This window comes from Lates calcarifer, linkage group LG3 (genome assembly GCF_001640805.2).
Source record: "Lates calcarifer isolate ASB-BC8 linkage group LG3, TLL_Latcal_v3, whole genome shotgun sequence".
NCBI classification, from domain to species: Eukaryota; Metazoa; Chordata; class Actinopteri; family Centropomidae; genus Lates; species Lates calcarifer.
This window is the reverse complement of record NC_066835.1, coordinates 9,454,280-9,469,451: the sequence shown is the minus strand read 5'-3', so window position 1 is coordinate 9,469,451 and position 15,172 is coordinate 9,454,280. Positions and strand designations below refer to the sequence as shown.

Below are 15,172 nucleotides of genomic sequence, written 5' to 3'. Positions count from 1 at the left end.
GCTTTATCCTAAATGTTTCAGCTGAATCCTGGAACTGGGGCTGAAAACATGAAATCCAAATGTATACATGGCCCTGAGAGCTTACAGTAACACACAGCTCAATGACTCTGTATCCTGTAGTAGCTGCTTTTACCCCTGTAGCAAGTCGATTCGATCATTGATCAGTTAAAAACCCTCTACATGCACACACACTCAGAAAGCCTGAAGCAAATGATGTATGTTTGTAGGGTGTGTTTGCCATAGGCTCTGTGTGCTCACCACAGTGATTTTTTAAGACCATGAGGGAGGCAGTTTTTTAAGGCAGGGTGTGTTTGCCACTGAAAGATTAGTCTTGCTCTTGTTGTAAGTCAGAGGAACATTTTTCATTTTAGCTGACAATGACATGCACTCGACTCCCACCTTGCAAATGGTCACAGAGTGTAAACATTTTCTCCCTTGTTTCTGAACATTTGAATGTGTTCATCTCCTGGTTGGACTTGTGTGCATCAGCTCTTGCAAAGCTTTGAATACCACTACCACAAAGCTAGAGACTACCAAACATTAACAACAGCACAGGTGTTTGCTGTTGTTAATGTTTGGGTGTATTAACCCTTTAAGCACCATAATAATAGATATATTTATTAAAACGCCTGGTCTTTTTTTGTCTATTTTTGTCAATAATTGTGTCAAAAAATGCCCTATGTGTAAATAATTTACACCCCTTTTCCAGGAGAAGTAGAACTTTCAAAATCTGTCAAGTATTTACCATTCTTATGTAATTAAATACCTAAAACTGTGTGTTATAAGAAGAAAAGGACAAAAACGGAATTGAATTTTCTTCAGCTTTCTTTTTTTATAAATTCTTGAAGTGCAGATTGAAGATTTCTGAGATTGCAAAAATGTAATTCAATATTTTACAACTCAGACAGTTTTACATTTCTCAGTCATTACCGTAATGCATGTAATAGCACCAGAAAGCCCCGTTTCCCAGCTTTCAGGGGCAGTTTGAATGATTGCAGGAAGTAGCGAGGAGTTACGGTAATTTGAAATAAACATGCGCCGCGGTGTCACCGGTGATCCCCGTGGGTGGCTTCTGCATGGGGAAAAGTAAGGACGAAGATAAATCATAGCCATGTTGTCATACAGCACGTTTCTTTGAAAACTGATTGCATTTGTGTGTACCAGAATACGAGCAAGATACATCTAGCCCTTATACTCTACGGAAAGGTGAGCGTGTTTTTTAATGATAATCTTGATTACTCTAAAGATTAACAGATTAAGTGGACTGACTGTCATGATACATTTCTAAATCATAGACATTTTTGTATTGAATAGCATTAGAATCTACAGCTGCTGTTCTGCATGCAACTTAATCTTATCTTAATAATTCTACCTAAACATAAAGGTTGAAGGTGTTGTGATGACAGCACAAACTAATTAGTCACATTAGTGACTTCACAGTGTAACTTCTGTATTTACTACTGAAAAAAACATCATACTAAACAAAGTCTAACTAAGCTTTATCAGTAGTTATTATGATTATATATTTTTCAAGGCTGCTGTTGTATCATCTATGTTTTATTTAATTATTTAACACTTATTTCTTGTTCTCAATGTCAGTCAACACTACACTACACTAGACTACACTACACTACTGGGAAGCTGATGATTGTTTTTATCGCAGACATTTCTCAGAGGTCTTAAAAGTCACTAAATCTAGCAAGAAAATTATTAAGTTGGCAACAGTGAAGGTTAAACTGCGATAGGTTACCACACAATTATGAAATACTGTGGATGTTCTATTGTAAGTAGGCTTTTGTTTAACATAACCTGTAACCTCACAAAAAGATGTAGCATGAGATGCCCCTTGGCCAAGGTTATGAATAGGGGTAGTAAGCTAGTTACCTACTAGCCAAACATCCTAATGATTGAATGTTAGATTTATGTTATATTTGTATTAGAGCTAAAAGAGATAAACCCAGTTTAATTCATTCCTGATGTTTTCACTAACAGTGCTAGGCTAACAATGTACTTCAATGTGTCGGGAAATCCAACTTTTGATAGGCCTGCTGTGCAAAACTATGATTGGACAATCACTTTTTGGGTTTAGTAAATGATCTGTTGAATTACTGCAGCTCATGATGCAGTTATCCAAGAGATCACATCGGTTTCTTCTTCTGCTTCCACAGATGATTACGGCAACCTCCAGTAAAACTTTGTATCTAGCCGAGATAGTTGTTCTTGGCCTTGTCAGCTCTGTTCTTGTATTCAATCTGTATTTTGAGCCACCATCTCCTGTTTGTCCATCCATGGCTACATTAGCTGAGGAAAAAACTTATGAAGGCATTGAACCCACTGAAAAGCCCATAGTCCTGCTGTGGTTCTGGCCTATTGGTGTGAAGTTCGATTTCAAAGCCTGCCTTACCTACTTCAACATTGACAGCTGCCTGCTGACAGACAACAGATCCATGTACAGCAAAGCACAGGGAGTCATTTTCTACCATAAAAATATACAATGGAATTTGAAAAACATGCCTCAGGAGCCACGTCCACCTTTTCAGAGGTGGATTTGGTTCAATGTGGAATCTCCGAGGAACACAGCGAAAAAACCAGGTTTGGAAAACCTGTTCAACTTAACACTGAGCTACAGACGAGATGCTGACATCACAGTGAGGAATGAGCTGTTAATCAGGAAAACAGTTCTGAAAGATGACTTTGTTCTCCCCAAGAAAGACAAACTGGTGTGTTGGATTGTCAGTAACAAACACCCAGCTACTGGAGCAGCTACAAGAGAGAAATATTACCACCAACTGTCCTGAACACATAAAGATCCATGTCTACGGTATTGCTTATACAGGGAAGAGGTTAAGTTACGATGAGTATTACTCAACCATTGCTAGTTGTAAGTTTTACCTGTCATTTGAGAATTCGATCCACAGAGACTACATCACAGAGAAGGTAAACGGGCCCCTGGTGGCAGGGACAGTCCCTGTGGTTTTGGGTCCATCAAGAGAAAACTACGAGCAGTTCCTTCCCTCCGATTCTTTCATTCACATAAATGATTTCCCTGATGCCAAATCACTGGCAGAGTTTCTGCACCACTTGGACATGAACGATGAAGCGTACATGCATTACTTTGAGTGGAGAAAGTACTACACAGCCAGTCCTCATCTTCTGTCAACCTACAATGAATTCATTCAGCCGGTCTGCCTCGCCTGTGACCACATGTCAAGAGACAAGGATTACCATGTCGTTAATGACCTTTATGGGTGGTATTTTTCATGAAAACCACAATCATTTGATAATGGCTAATAGATGACTAGGCAACGGAATACCTTTTTACTTATTTACAATTTTGGTGTTATGTGATTTTTTGTGATTTTTTTCTGCAGTTTTCTGACATTTTACCAACTAAACAATGAATTAATTGATTAATTAATGATGTGTAAGGAAAACAACATCCAGCACCACCTCAGGCTACCATATGCACTGAAGTGTTTACACAAGAATACAAACATCCTTCTGGTCGTCCTTTCAGGTGTCTGTTCATTGCTCATATAATTCAGTAGGACCATGTGACATGACGACAAAGATGCCTTCCTTGTCCAATGTTTGCTGTGATTCATCTTTCGTGGTAAATGCTTATTACATACATCTGCTGTCGTACATACACGACAGCAGAGACAAAAGGTTGGTGTTAGAGCCAAGGAAGATGGCTGGTGATGCAAATGTACTTGGTGATTTGTTATGTGTATGTGTGATTCTGGCTGAAACTGCTTCTTTTATGAATGTTACGGGGGCAAGGTTATTTTGATTATTTTAAAGTTACTTAATTTTCAAATATGGTTATGCCAGTCAGTTTTTGGTCATTTCAAAGGTATTTTTACCATTGTTTTATTTGGCATTTTTTCCATTTGAGCAAATCAACATAGCTGTACATGAATAAAGATGGAGCTTCCAGTGTGGAGTGATTGATTTCATGTTTTTTATTGTCTGCCTTTGTCTTTCCACTTGTTGTAGATGCACTTCTGAGGCTGATTTTGCATGTTTCCATTTGAATTTTTTTCCAAACAAATTACTACCAGTTACACAATCTTTATGAAAATCCATTGTTGTCCACAACGTTTCAAATGCTTGAACGACTATTGGTTAGGCTAATGAGAAGGCGGGGCATCAGTCAAATGTCACATGTGGAGGGGTTAACCTACGAAGGGTTGGGAGGAAAGCCACCATGAGTTGTACTTGTCCAACCCCTCAGTGTCAATCTGGATCCTGTAGAAGACCTACACACTCTACACCTCTACGCATTTCCAGCTCCAAGGGACGAGCAGGTATTAGTCCATACTTTCCAGCTGCTTTATACTTTTCTGCTTTGAAAATTATCATTTGCCACCACTTTTTAGAGGAGGAACATTTTGTGGTGCATTTGGATCCAAACAAACATTGCATGACCATTCATTTGACTTTTCATGCTACATCTGGTTATACTGTTTTAAATTTTTTTTAAAGACAACCTTAAGATTATGAACTCTTGAATGACTTATCACTGCTGCTTTTGATTTAATATTTAGTTGGACTCTTAACCTCAGTGTGATAACTTCTATGAGGTTTTAAAATTGATCTTGGATGTAGAAATGTGTTGCCAAGTGGTTATGATAAATGGTTCTTCTTTCCTTGCAGTTTTAAAATGGCATCCTCTCCCATTTTTCCTTTTTTACGAGCCATCCTGACAGTGGCTCTGGCACTGGCTGGAGTCGTAGTCCTGTTTATAATGTACTATATGTCATTGCCATCTCCAAAATGTTATTCCGCCCCAACACACCAGACCAACAAGCCTATCATGCTGCTGTGGTTCTGGCCTGAAAACAAAATGTTTGACTTTCGAGACTGTAAGAGGTTTTTCAACATCGACAGCTGCCACCTCACGGACGACAGGTCTTTATACCCCAGAGCCCAGGCAGTTTTGATATTTCACAGAGCTATCCAAGATGACCTCTCTAACCTTCCTGCCTTGCCAAGACCCCGATTTCAGCAATGGGTCTGGTTCAACATGGACTCACCCACCAACACACGCAGAATAGCAGGAATTGAAGGCCTTTTTAATTTAACCTTGAGCTACAGGAAAGATGCAGACATCCATGTTCGTTGGAAACTGACCGTCAAGAAGGAAGTAGATGAAGATTTTGTGCTACCAAAGAAAGAACGATTGCTTTGCTGGATCGTTGGTGACAGTGACCTCAAGACAAACTCAGGGGAGAGATACACGTACTACAGGGAGCTTGTAAAGCATGTGAGGGTGGATGTCATTTACAGAACCTCTGCTGAGAGTTTGAAGGGTGAGAACTACTTCCGCAATATTAGCAGCTGCAAATTCTACCTTTCCTTCGAAGATTCAATTCACAGAGATTATATTACAGAGACATTCAACGGTCCTCTTGCAGCTGGCACTGTGCCGATAGTTTTGGGCCCACCTAGAAAGAACTATGAGAATTTTGCCCCAGGCACTTCCTTTCATCCATATAAATGATTTCCCTAACGCCATGACACTGGCTAAGTTCCTCCTCAAGCTGGATAAGGATAATGAGACTTATTTAAAGTACTTTAACTGGCAGAAATTCTATACTGCCAGACCTCATCTTACTGAAGAGAGACATGAGTTTACACATGCTATCTGCCAGGCCTGTCGTCACATAGGCATGAACAAAGAGTACAGGGTTGTACCTGATTTGTACAAGTGGTTCTTACTGTGATATTTTTATTTATATACTGTACCACTGTGATGGTCATGCTACAGAAGAGTACTCACTATTGTATTGTCTTTAGGAAATGACAAATATGAGGATATATGATTTTCCACTGGACAGGGATGATTGGTGTGTAATACAGTCAGGTTTCAGAAAGCTGGATATGCTACCTGGAATACAGTACTCTGATAGAAACCAGTTCACTGTGTAGCATGTAAACACCTCATCCAGAATTCATTGTTGGTAAAGAACATTATAGCTGAGATGGTGATGGGACAAAACTGGGACACTAATGTGCATACTAAACACAGTCAGTGATGACATTTGTAAATGTTACTTTTGTTAATTAGCAAAAGAAATACAGTAAATATTAAAATGATGTTGTGTTGTTGTGTGAAGACTTTGTAACTTGTGACCAAAGCCAGCACATATTTACTCACTTGTACAAAGAAGAGATGGAGACTGAGACACTACGTGTAGACGTCATGACATCTACAAGACAATGGTCTGTCTATTTCCACAGGACACAGCAAATAGCCAAGTTTTTAAAAACACCAGTGAATCATGTTTTAAAGTTAGAAAGTGAAAATCTGTTGAAATTGACTGTCTTCAGATGCTAGTGTGATCATGTGCCCATTATCAGCATTAAAGTGCTCATTCACACACAAAAAAATTAATACTTATGTTTAGAGCTATTTCACCACACAGATCATTTTTGTTATATGTCATATTTAAATATGTTTTTAACATTATTATTTGGGTGAAAGAACCCTTTAATACCACATCATTTGTGAACAGTTAATTCATGAAATCAAAAGGTTCATCAGAACAGTTCCATCAGTGTGAAAGTGATCGCTGGCAAGATGATAAACACAGTGAAAAATACAAAAATCTCATTAAACCCACCATGACTCATGAAAGAGAGTGTGTGTAACTTTTTTCAATATTAAATTCAATTTAATCACACAACAGTGTTCATTAGCTACACCCTCTTGTAGCAATTTAGTTTATAAAGAGAATATACTGGAAATGCTTCACACTAATTACCAAATGGTTTATAATGATAATACTACTAATAATAATAACTTAGAATAATTTCTTAACAAAATATATATATGCAGACCCACACAGTCATTTATTTATTGTATTTATTTTCACATTTAAGTGTAATCTACACCTACACAGTACAAAACTGACATCTGTGAATGAGAGTGATGACTCACAATGTCCCAGCTGGCTTTAATTATTTCTGCAATGATAAAGAATAAAGATTCCAGCTGATTATCATGATCTAATTTCAGCATCAATAAGTTAATATAATTACATTGAAATTTCCTTCAGGTGAGGCTGGGAATGAAGGAAACAGGGGAGCTAGAAATGATGTCAGTTTGTGGTTACATATAAACACTGAGTCTGAAACAGGAACATAGACCTCTAGAGCATGACATGCTAATCGTTCATTTCCAGTTGTGTGTGCTTGCTGGAAGAGGAAAGGTGGGATGTAATGATGATAATCATTTTTTGACAATAAAAAGGTGAAAACACAGAGGTCTCACCACACATTCCAGTTATTTGAACTGTATATAGCTCAGATCCATCTTTTTCCTGGAGTCTTGAGAGGAGACTGAATGTGTTGCTGCTCTGAAAGGTGCAGGTAACAGTTTACAACTGAACTGGAAATGCATTTTTTTAAATCCAGTAATTATAAAAGCAATCTTGTATATCTACATAGTAGGCCAGTGACTTGGTATTCATTGTAAGCAACCTAAATTAAAGTTCTGCCCCTGTTCTATGCTTGTGCATTTTTATTGCTTTGTTTTGGATGATGCAGAAGCAGTCAGGTTCTACTGACAACTTTGAACAAACTTGAGAAAACTTAGAAAAAACTTGAGATCTGCTCAAACCCTCAGACTATAAAACTTTTCTGTTTAGCACTGAGTTGGGGCCATTTTCATATCTTAATAGTAAATATGTAAAGACTTCTTTCATATTTTAATATTTATATATTTTATATTAATAATATGTATATGTTAATAAAATGTATATATTCAACACTGTTTACTTAATATTTAATAATATTTAGATATTTAATATTTTGTGTTTTTCTGCTTTATATAAAACACTTTCAATTGCCCTTTTGCTTCATTTGTTGTCACTAACTCACGCAGTTTATTCTGATCCAGAGTCTCTGTGTTAGGTCCATTTGATTCCAGCAGGGAGGGACTGGTGCTGTCAGCTGTCCTGAAGTAACTATTTATGCTCTGAATTTATACCTTCTTAAATGGCTTGAATGTTTCCGCGTGGGGGCGGAGGCTGCGACTCGTGATCTCAGTAATTATAATATCCTGGCCCTGGATCATGCGCGTGTGCATTCTGTGAGTGTGTGTGTGTATGCGCGCGTGCACGTGTGTGTGTGTGTGTGCGTGGTTGCGGTGGTGCTTAAGTACCTTGGACAGCGCCAGGCGGCACACACACGCCCTCTCAGCAAGCGGATGAAGTTCATCGGAGCGCTCTCTCTTTACAAACAACATCCAACAGCAGAGCCAGCTATTTCCCTCCTCCAGTTTTGAATACTTTACTACTTTGCTAGCTCCATCCACCCTTTCCACTCCGCTTGGACTTACTTCTTTCGGACAGCCTTTCTCTCCCAGCCGGGCATGAAGCAGTAGGAGCCGCGCCGCTTCTCGACGCGCGGAGAAGCGCGGGCTCCCTCTCTCTCTCTCTCTCACCCTCCCTCCGCCCGCCTCCTGCCGCACTCCTCCTGCTGGAGCTGGAGAGATGCCCGGGGCAGGATGTGCTCCAGCCGCAAGATCCTGTGGAGCCTGCTCCTGCTGTCCGTGGTGGAGGTGGGCCTGGGTGTGGCGAGCATCGTCCTGGGAGCTGTGGGCATCAGCCGGGTCCGGGGCGAGCAGAAGCCGCAGCAGGGGGACGCGTCCCCGGTCTGGAGCGGACTCTGTGTACGTCCTGGGAACAACTCCTGTCTTTACTTTTTTTTTTTTTTTTTTTTTTTTTTTAACCTTGTTTACTTCCAGTGAGGATAAGTATTTCCAGGGATGTAGGTTAAACTCCTTTTACATACCCACCTTTGTAAGGAGCGTTTTGAGATACATTCAGAGTGTGCTGTTCATCTTTGTAAGTATTAAAATAAGACACATGTATTCATATAAGACTAAAGACTTCTACTAAGCTTTTGATTTGATAAAAATAAACGTAACAAAAATAACGTGAATGTGAAGTTCAATTGTTTTTTAATTCAGGGCTTTCTCATGGTCCAACACTCATAAACGGCTTTTGTTTTGAGCAGGGCTAAGGTATTAAATTGATTCTTGTTCATGCTGCTGGTTGTTTATCTCACACCAATCACTAAGAAGTTATGGCTCGCAGTATTAATACCCTGGCTGTTGTAAATAGTAAAAATTTTGGCTTTGCTTGTCCTGTCTCTGGTTTTGTGTGTTTGTCCATTAGATGTCAGAGATGCTCTCACAGTCATCTGGAGCCTCTTTGCTGCCTGGAGCTGAAGATTGGTTTCATTAATTCATGGTCAAATTGTTGCTCAGTGCTCAGGGAGGGTCAAAGCTTTTACAAACAATCATCCTCTCACTCTCCTGCATATGTCTCCTCGTGTTGCAGTGCCGCTCTCGGCCCTCATTGTCTTGATTTTGCCACTCAATGGTGAGAAGTTGAGTTCCTGACATTTTTGGTAGCCATAATTAACCTTGAATCAGCTGCTTTACTATGACTGCTCCTCCAGCGGGGGAAACACAGTCTGTATTTCTATTGCTGAGAATTGCTCTAAGTGCCTGCAGCTCAGGGAAATGAATCATAAAGAGACATATCTGTATCCGATTTTCTGCAAAGTTTGGAGCGTCTAAAAGACTTCAACAGTGTGTGTAAAAATCTGAGAGTGCAGGGAGCCAGAGAGAGGGAGATGTATTAGTGATGTGACGTTTGTGTGTTCAACCTCACAGCTGTTGAGCGCTGTCTGCTGAGTCAGCTAAACTCATGTCATGATTACCCTGAGGTTTAGATCACCTGTCAGTACCTTGGAGTCATTAACGGTGATTGAAAACATTGCCCTCCACCCACCCACCCACCCACCCAGTGTGGACTGAATCTTAACTTTCAGTGCATTTCCATGACTTTTGCTGAAGTTATGAAGGGGTTTCTTCACATATGAGACTCCTCCAATAGTTATTTTAATAGTTGTGCCGAGCAAGAACAAATTTAAGTGTCCAATTTCTAAAACAAAAGACCCAATCAGTTCTTGAAATTCTTCCATCTTGAAGGTTACAACCTTAAAATTCAGAGGCTGTGTGTTGTATTATACCTTCAAATGTCACAGATACAGATAAAAGGATTAAATAATGTTAATCTTACAATACAAATAAGAAAGGTAGCTTGAAAAAAAAATCACAGTGTAATATCCACTCACTGATGAAGGCCATCAGACCGGGCTGAAAGCTCCAGAGCGAATATGGAAATAAGCGGACCTTGAAAGTATGGTGATTTTCAGGTGCTTCCAAATTTCCATCATTGACTTTTAAACTGCAGCAGGCACTGTAACTGATGCTGAGATTGGAAATGTGAAGAAATCAAGCTGTGACATCACACCCACACAAACACACACACACACACATACACACCGCCACAGCTTCCAACAACTTTCAGCAAATAACACAACGCAGCTCCACAGCCCACTGAGCTGTCCCACTTGTAAGCATACTCTGGCAGCATAATACACCGCTGTGCTGTTCCAGTTCAGTCTGAATCACTGACATACAGGACAATATGGCTTCCTGCTAGAAGCCCACACTCTATTTTTAGAGGGAGAAAATTGCATCCGAATAACCGAGTGTAAAGAATACATTCACCCTTCCTGTTGTCAAGACAGGAAGGAAAAAGAGATGAAAAAATATTTTAGACTTCATATCATTTCTTAACCAGCAATTTTCTCAGTGAAAAACTAACTAGAACTTTGGGACATTTATTCATTTGTTGTTTTCTCTCCTTCCAGTTTCTGGTCTGTGGGATGTGTGGAGTGCTGTGTGCTCGAAAGAGGACAGGTCTTATTGTGAGTACTTGTATATATTTAGTTGTTTTGTTTCCCTAAGACCCAGTATCCTATTTTGTTGTCTTCTGTTCTTCTTCAATAAGACTGTGGTCTCTCTCTATACACAGCATATTCCTGCATGAGGTAGTGAAAGTATTTTAAAGGAGTAGTTCGAGATTTTTAGAAATATGGTTTATCGCTTTCTCTCCAAGAGTTAGATAATAATATTGACACCACTCTCGTATCTGTGTGGTACATATTAGGCAACAGCTAGCAGATGGTTAGCTTAGCTTAGCACAAGGGCTGGAAAAGGGGGAAATTTGGAGCACATTATTTTGTCCCTCTGCCTGTTTTTTTATTTTACTTTCGCCGCCTTCTCAGTTTTTTTTGCTTGAAGCTGATGCTCTTGGCTGTGTTAACCTCAAACAGTCCTGCTCAGATTAAGTGAGGGACCAACTAACTGATGAGTTTTGAGGCACTTTCATCCATTACAGACTGTAGTGTCCTCTGTTTCAGACTCTATGATGCCAAAGCAACAAGATTCAAATGAAAATTAAATCCAAATAATTATTTATTATTATATAGTGAAAATCTGTGGGTTTTTCCTTAGAAACATGATTTATTTTATACACAAAGTGCTGTTAATATTCACTAAAAAAAAACCTTCGAAGTTTACTATTAAAGACTGTCTAATCCTGTCAACATCCAAAGGTGTGTGTGCATGTGTGTGTGTTGTCCTCTGAGCATGTGTATACAGTGCGCTCCCAAAGAGACGTCTGAGGAAACCAGAGGAGACAGGCAGTCACCTCTCCTCTTCTCTTTCTGTCACTCTCTCCATCCCTCTTGCTCAGTGATCGCCCTCGCAGTCTCTCAGCGACTCCGAGTCCCCGTGTTCCTCTCCAACTGCCTCTGTCTCCCGAGGGGAGGGCACTAATGATGGATCAGTGTCAGCACAGTCTGCTGTAACAGAGACAACCCTCAACCTTTCTCTCCCTCTGCCTCACCCTATCCATCCATCCATCCCCTCTCCCTGCCTATTGTCTTTGCTGCCATTTTCCTCCTCATGCATTTTCCCCCCATTTTCATCACTCTCATCCATCTCTATAACTTCCCTGTTCGGTCTCACCCTCCCGGTCGTTCCGATGCTCTGCCACGTTCCATCTTCCCCTCCTCAATCTCCTTCCATCCCCTCTCTTTATGTCTGCCTGTGGGGTGATGATTGCATTAGGTTGGTTTGGCTCCGGACTCCTGCCAGTCGCTTTCCACACTTCACTGGATAATGACTGAAATTGGAGATGCCCTTTTCCATGCAGTTAAAGGCACTAAAGGCATCTGCACTGGGAGCAATGAAAGAAAACCTGCACTCCAGAAACAATACACACACGCATGCATACACAATCAATGGGGAGTAGAAGTGAATCGATTGGATTTTATTATTCTGATTGCAAAGTAAAGTAACAGCAATCATTTTTCCCATCAGATCCTGCTGGAGGAACAATCAGATTCTCATACTGGGTTCAAGTTTTCCAGTTAGTGACAATAATAAGAAAAACTAATGTGACCAGATTAAAAACTGACAGTAAAAATCTCACCAACCCGCTTGACACCCACACAAGCACAAATACAGAAAGTGAGTGATGCAAGCATATTTACAAGCTGCGCAGTATTTCTGGAAGAGACCGCATGCTTTGAGCGCAATCCAATTTTCTAATAGGAAATGAGATTTATTTTGACTGATACACATTACTCATCGCAGCAGCTGTCGTCCAGAACAGCAGAATGATGGGGATGGAGGCTCAATAGTAGTTTGTATATCTCCCATCTCATCACAGTTTTGTCAGTTTGTTTACAGTTTTGTTGATAGGATATCAATTCTGTCGTTTGCATTAACATAAACTATTCTCTCTCTCTCTCTCCCTCTGTGTGTGTGTGTGTGTGTGTGTTTATGTGTCCCTCAGATGATCCTGTTTTCAGCGTGCTGTATCTGTGGTCTGATCGGTGGCATCCTCAACTTCCAGTTTGTTCGGGCACTGAACAAACGACGGGACTCGATCCATCTGGCGGCCATGACTCTGGCGTGTCTGGGTAAACAAACCAACTACACAACACAACAAACCATGATGCAAAAAAAAAAAAAAAAAGTTCATGTGTATGAGTGTGCATGTGTGTATGCTATCAAAATATATGAACGTTGCTAAAATATGTCTTTGTTAAAGTGTCCAGAAGAAATATACATTAAAGAAAGATCATTAAAGTTTAATATGAAACATGTTTTGACACGTCAGGACTTTAATTGTCCCAAAACTATTTCACATAATGAATCACAGTCACCTCAGCCCCACCTTTTCACTACTACGCTGTCTGTACATCACATTTAGCAGAATTAATCCACTAGGGTTGTATATTTTACAAGTTAAAGTGCTGAGACTGTATACAGGAGGCCAGTTCACGTGGATCACACACTCTCTCTGAACAAAGAAAACCTGGCCTTATCCTTCAAAAGCTGTGTACATGAAAATAAACCATTCAAAACAACCACTTATTAAAACAATGGACTGGAGATCCTGTGATCTTTCTCATCTGTCCTAACAGATTAGCATTGCATATAACCAATATCATTAATATTAACAAAATCTAATTGCAGCACAGACAACTCATTGCTTTCAGGACCCCTGAAGAACTTGGTAGTTGCCCACTATTCCTGAGTGGTAATTCAGCCTTGGGTCAAATGTTACCCTGCTGATCAAATCTCAACTTTCTTCTGGGTCTCCTCTAAAATCAATTCCCCTTACCTCTCTACCATTAAAAAAAACAATGGAATACTAAAGATGGGAAAGTTACTCTTCCTTTAAAATTAAGAATTCCTCCATTGTTTCACCAGCTGGTCTCCCTTTTGCCAGGGATCTCATCATGTACCTTATCCACATGGCTGACCTGTCGCCTGGCCAGCTCTGAGCAGCAGAGGATGTTCCTGGAGAGGGAACACTCACTGCACCACTCCCATGAGATGACTGAGAAAGTAGGAGAACGTAGCACCAACAGTGGCAACAGTGACCTGCAGCTCCAACATATGTTGAATATTGCATGAATGTTACATGCTAAGTCAAGTGTGCTTGTATGTCCTCCCTCCTAACAGGAGATCCTGGACAACTCCAGCAACGGTATTCCTCAGATCTCCTATAATGGACACACTGCAGCATCACCGTGACGACACATCACCGAAGGCGAACTCCACACTCTGACACAGAAACAGTGGCCGTGAATCGGCTGCTGTCAACAGACAAAATGTAGCATGTACCTTCTTCAACATATCCTGCGAAATACACAGTAACTAATATTCTGTATGCAGGGAGCAAATCCAAGTCTCTCCCCTTTTGTCCACCATCGGGGGCAAGAAAAGGACATTTTGTCTGCAAGAGAGAGGCGTTTGTGAATTTCTGAATAATTATGCAAACATGGGTTCAACCCCCCCCCCTCGTTCAACTCAAAGCCAGGACGGAGGGCTGCCATTTGGGTGACAATTCAGGTGACAAACGTCACGTGTGACATCATCTGACCTTTAAGCTAATGAGCAGGAGGGATAGATTTTATCCAATCAGATGGCTCAAAGTGATGAGCACAAACCAAGCATGCAGCTGATTCACTTGTTTTGAAGAGCTACTGCTATTTCCGTCTCAACGTTCTTATTCTCTCTCTCTCTCTCTCTCTCCATCTTGTTATGGGTTCATGGAATGCAAAATGTTGAGATAGCTCACAGTAAACTGTATGTATCATCTGATAATGGAATGCTTTGGCATGAAAATACAGTGATGCCCAATGCACTGTACTGTATATCCATGCTTGTATATCAGGAACCTAGTCGTATCTATAAATCAGACATATTTTTATAAATGCTTCTTATAAAAGTGAATTCAAATAAAGTATGACAAATCTGAGTGATGGTTTTTATCTAGTATGGATTATTTCATTGGAATTTTGTGCAGTTCTCTAATATATTTGATAGATTAACTGGCAGAAACACAGACAAGTTTGGCGTTATGATCTCAAAATATGCAGATTGAGCCCATTTAATCACACTGAACAAGACTGATAGCTTTATTCAGAAGTGAAATGTGTGGGTGTGTGTGGTGTCTCTGAGTGCATATGTGCTGCGTATGTGTTTCTGTCAGTATGCAGGTATTTCCACATTAGAGCACAATAATCAATACACTAAATGTTTATTTTTCAATAGACACCTGTAGTTAATCTTGAAAACCAAGCAGAGTATCACACACTGACAACCTGCACACCACACTGTCAACATAATCAATGCAGGGCAGGATTTAGGAGGCCACTGGACTCCTGTGGGACCACAGTTTAACACAGCTGATGCTGTTGGCTCTGCTCAAGGTTCACACAC

The 15,172-nt window shown here is 40.2% G+C and overlaps 3 protein-coding genes across 4 annotated transcripts; all 3 read left to right on the top strand.

Moving 5' to 3' along the window:
* The first annotated feature begins 2,288 nt into the window (after positions 1-2,288).
* Positions 2,289-3,264, top strand: LOC108876755 (4-galactosyl-N-acetylglucosaminide 3-alpha-L-fucosyltransferase 9-like). The gene is given in 2 exon segments (XM_018666465.2): positions 2,289-2,756; positions 2,758-3,264. Coding segments are annotated over 2 exon segments (975 nt in total).
* Positions 3,265-4,666: 1,402 nt separating this feature from the next.
* Positions 4,667-5,729, top strand: LOC108876746 (4-galactosyl-N-acetylglucosaminide 3-alpha-L-fucosyltransferase 9-like). The gene is given in 2 exon segments (XM_018666458.1): positions 4,667-5,488; positions 5,490-5,729. Coding segments are annotated over 2 exon segments (1,062 nt in total).
* A 2,478-nt stretch (positions 5,730-8,207) lies between these two features.
* Positions 8,208-14,702, top strand: LOC108876772 (transmembrane protein 196). 2 transcript variants are annotated; one of them, XM_018666506.2, is made up of 5 exons: positions 8,208-8,680; positions 10,738-10,794; positions 12,732-12,858; positions 13,674-13,792; positions 13,910-14,702. In XM_018666506.2, the coding sequence occupies exons 1-5, from the start codon at positions 8,516-8,518 to the stop codon at positions 13,979-13,981; spliced, it is 540 nt and encodes a 179-aa protein (XP_018522022.1). In that variant the 5' UTR covers positions 8,208-8,515; the 3' UTR covers positions 13,982-14,702. The 2 variants fall into 2 exon arrangements, with proteins under 2 accessions (XP_018522022.1, XP_050934426.1); XM_051078469.1 differs by lacking the exon at positions 8,208-8,680 and adding an exon at positions 8,755-8,855.
* The last annotated feature ends 470 nt before the right edge of the window (positions 14,703-15,172 follow it).

Coding starts and splice junctions, on each gene's coding strand:
- LOC108876772 (XM_018666506.2), top strand. CDS start 8,516: ATGTGCTCCAGCCGCAAGATCCTGTGGAGCCTGCTCCTGCTGTCCGTG. Junction 10,795..12,731: donor GAAAGAGGACAGGTCTTATT/GTGAGTACTTGT, acceptor TGTGTCCCTCAG/ATGATCCTGTTTTCAGCGTG. Junction 13,793..13,909: donor CCCATGAGATGACTGAGAAA/GTAGGAGAACGT, acceptor CCCTCCTAACAG/GAGATCCTGGACAACTCCAG.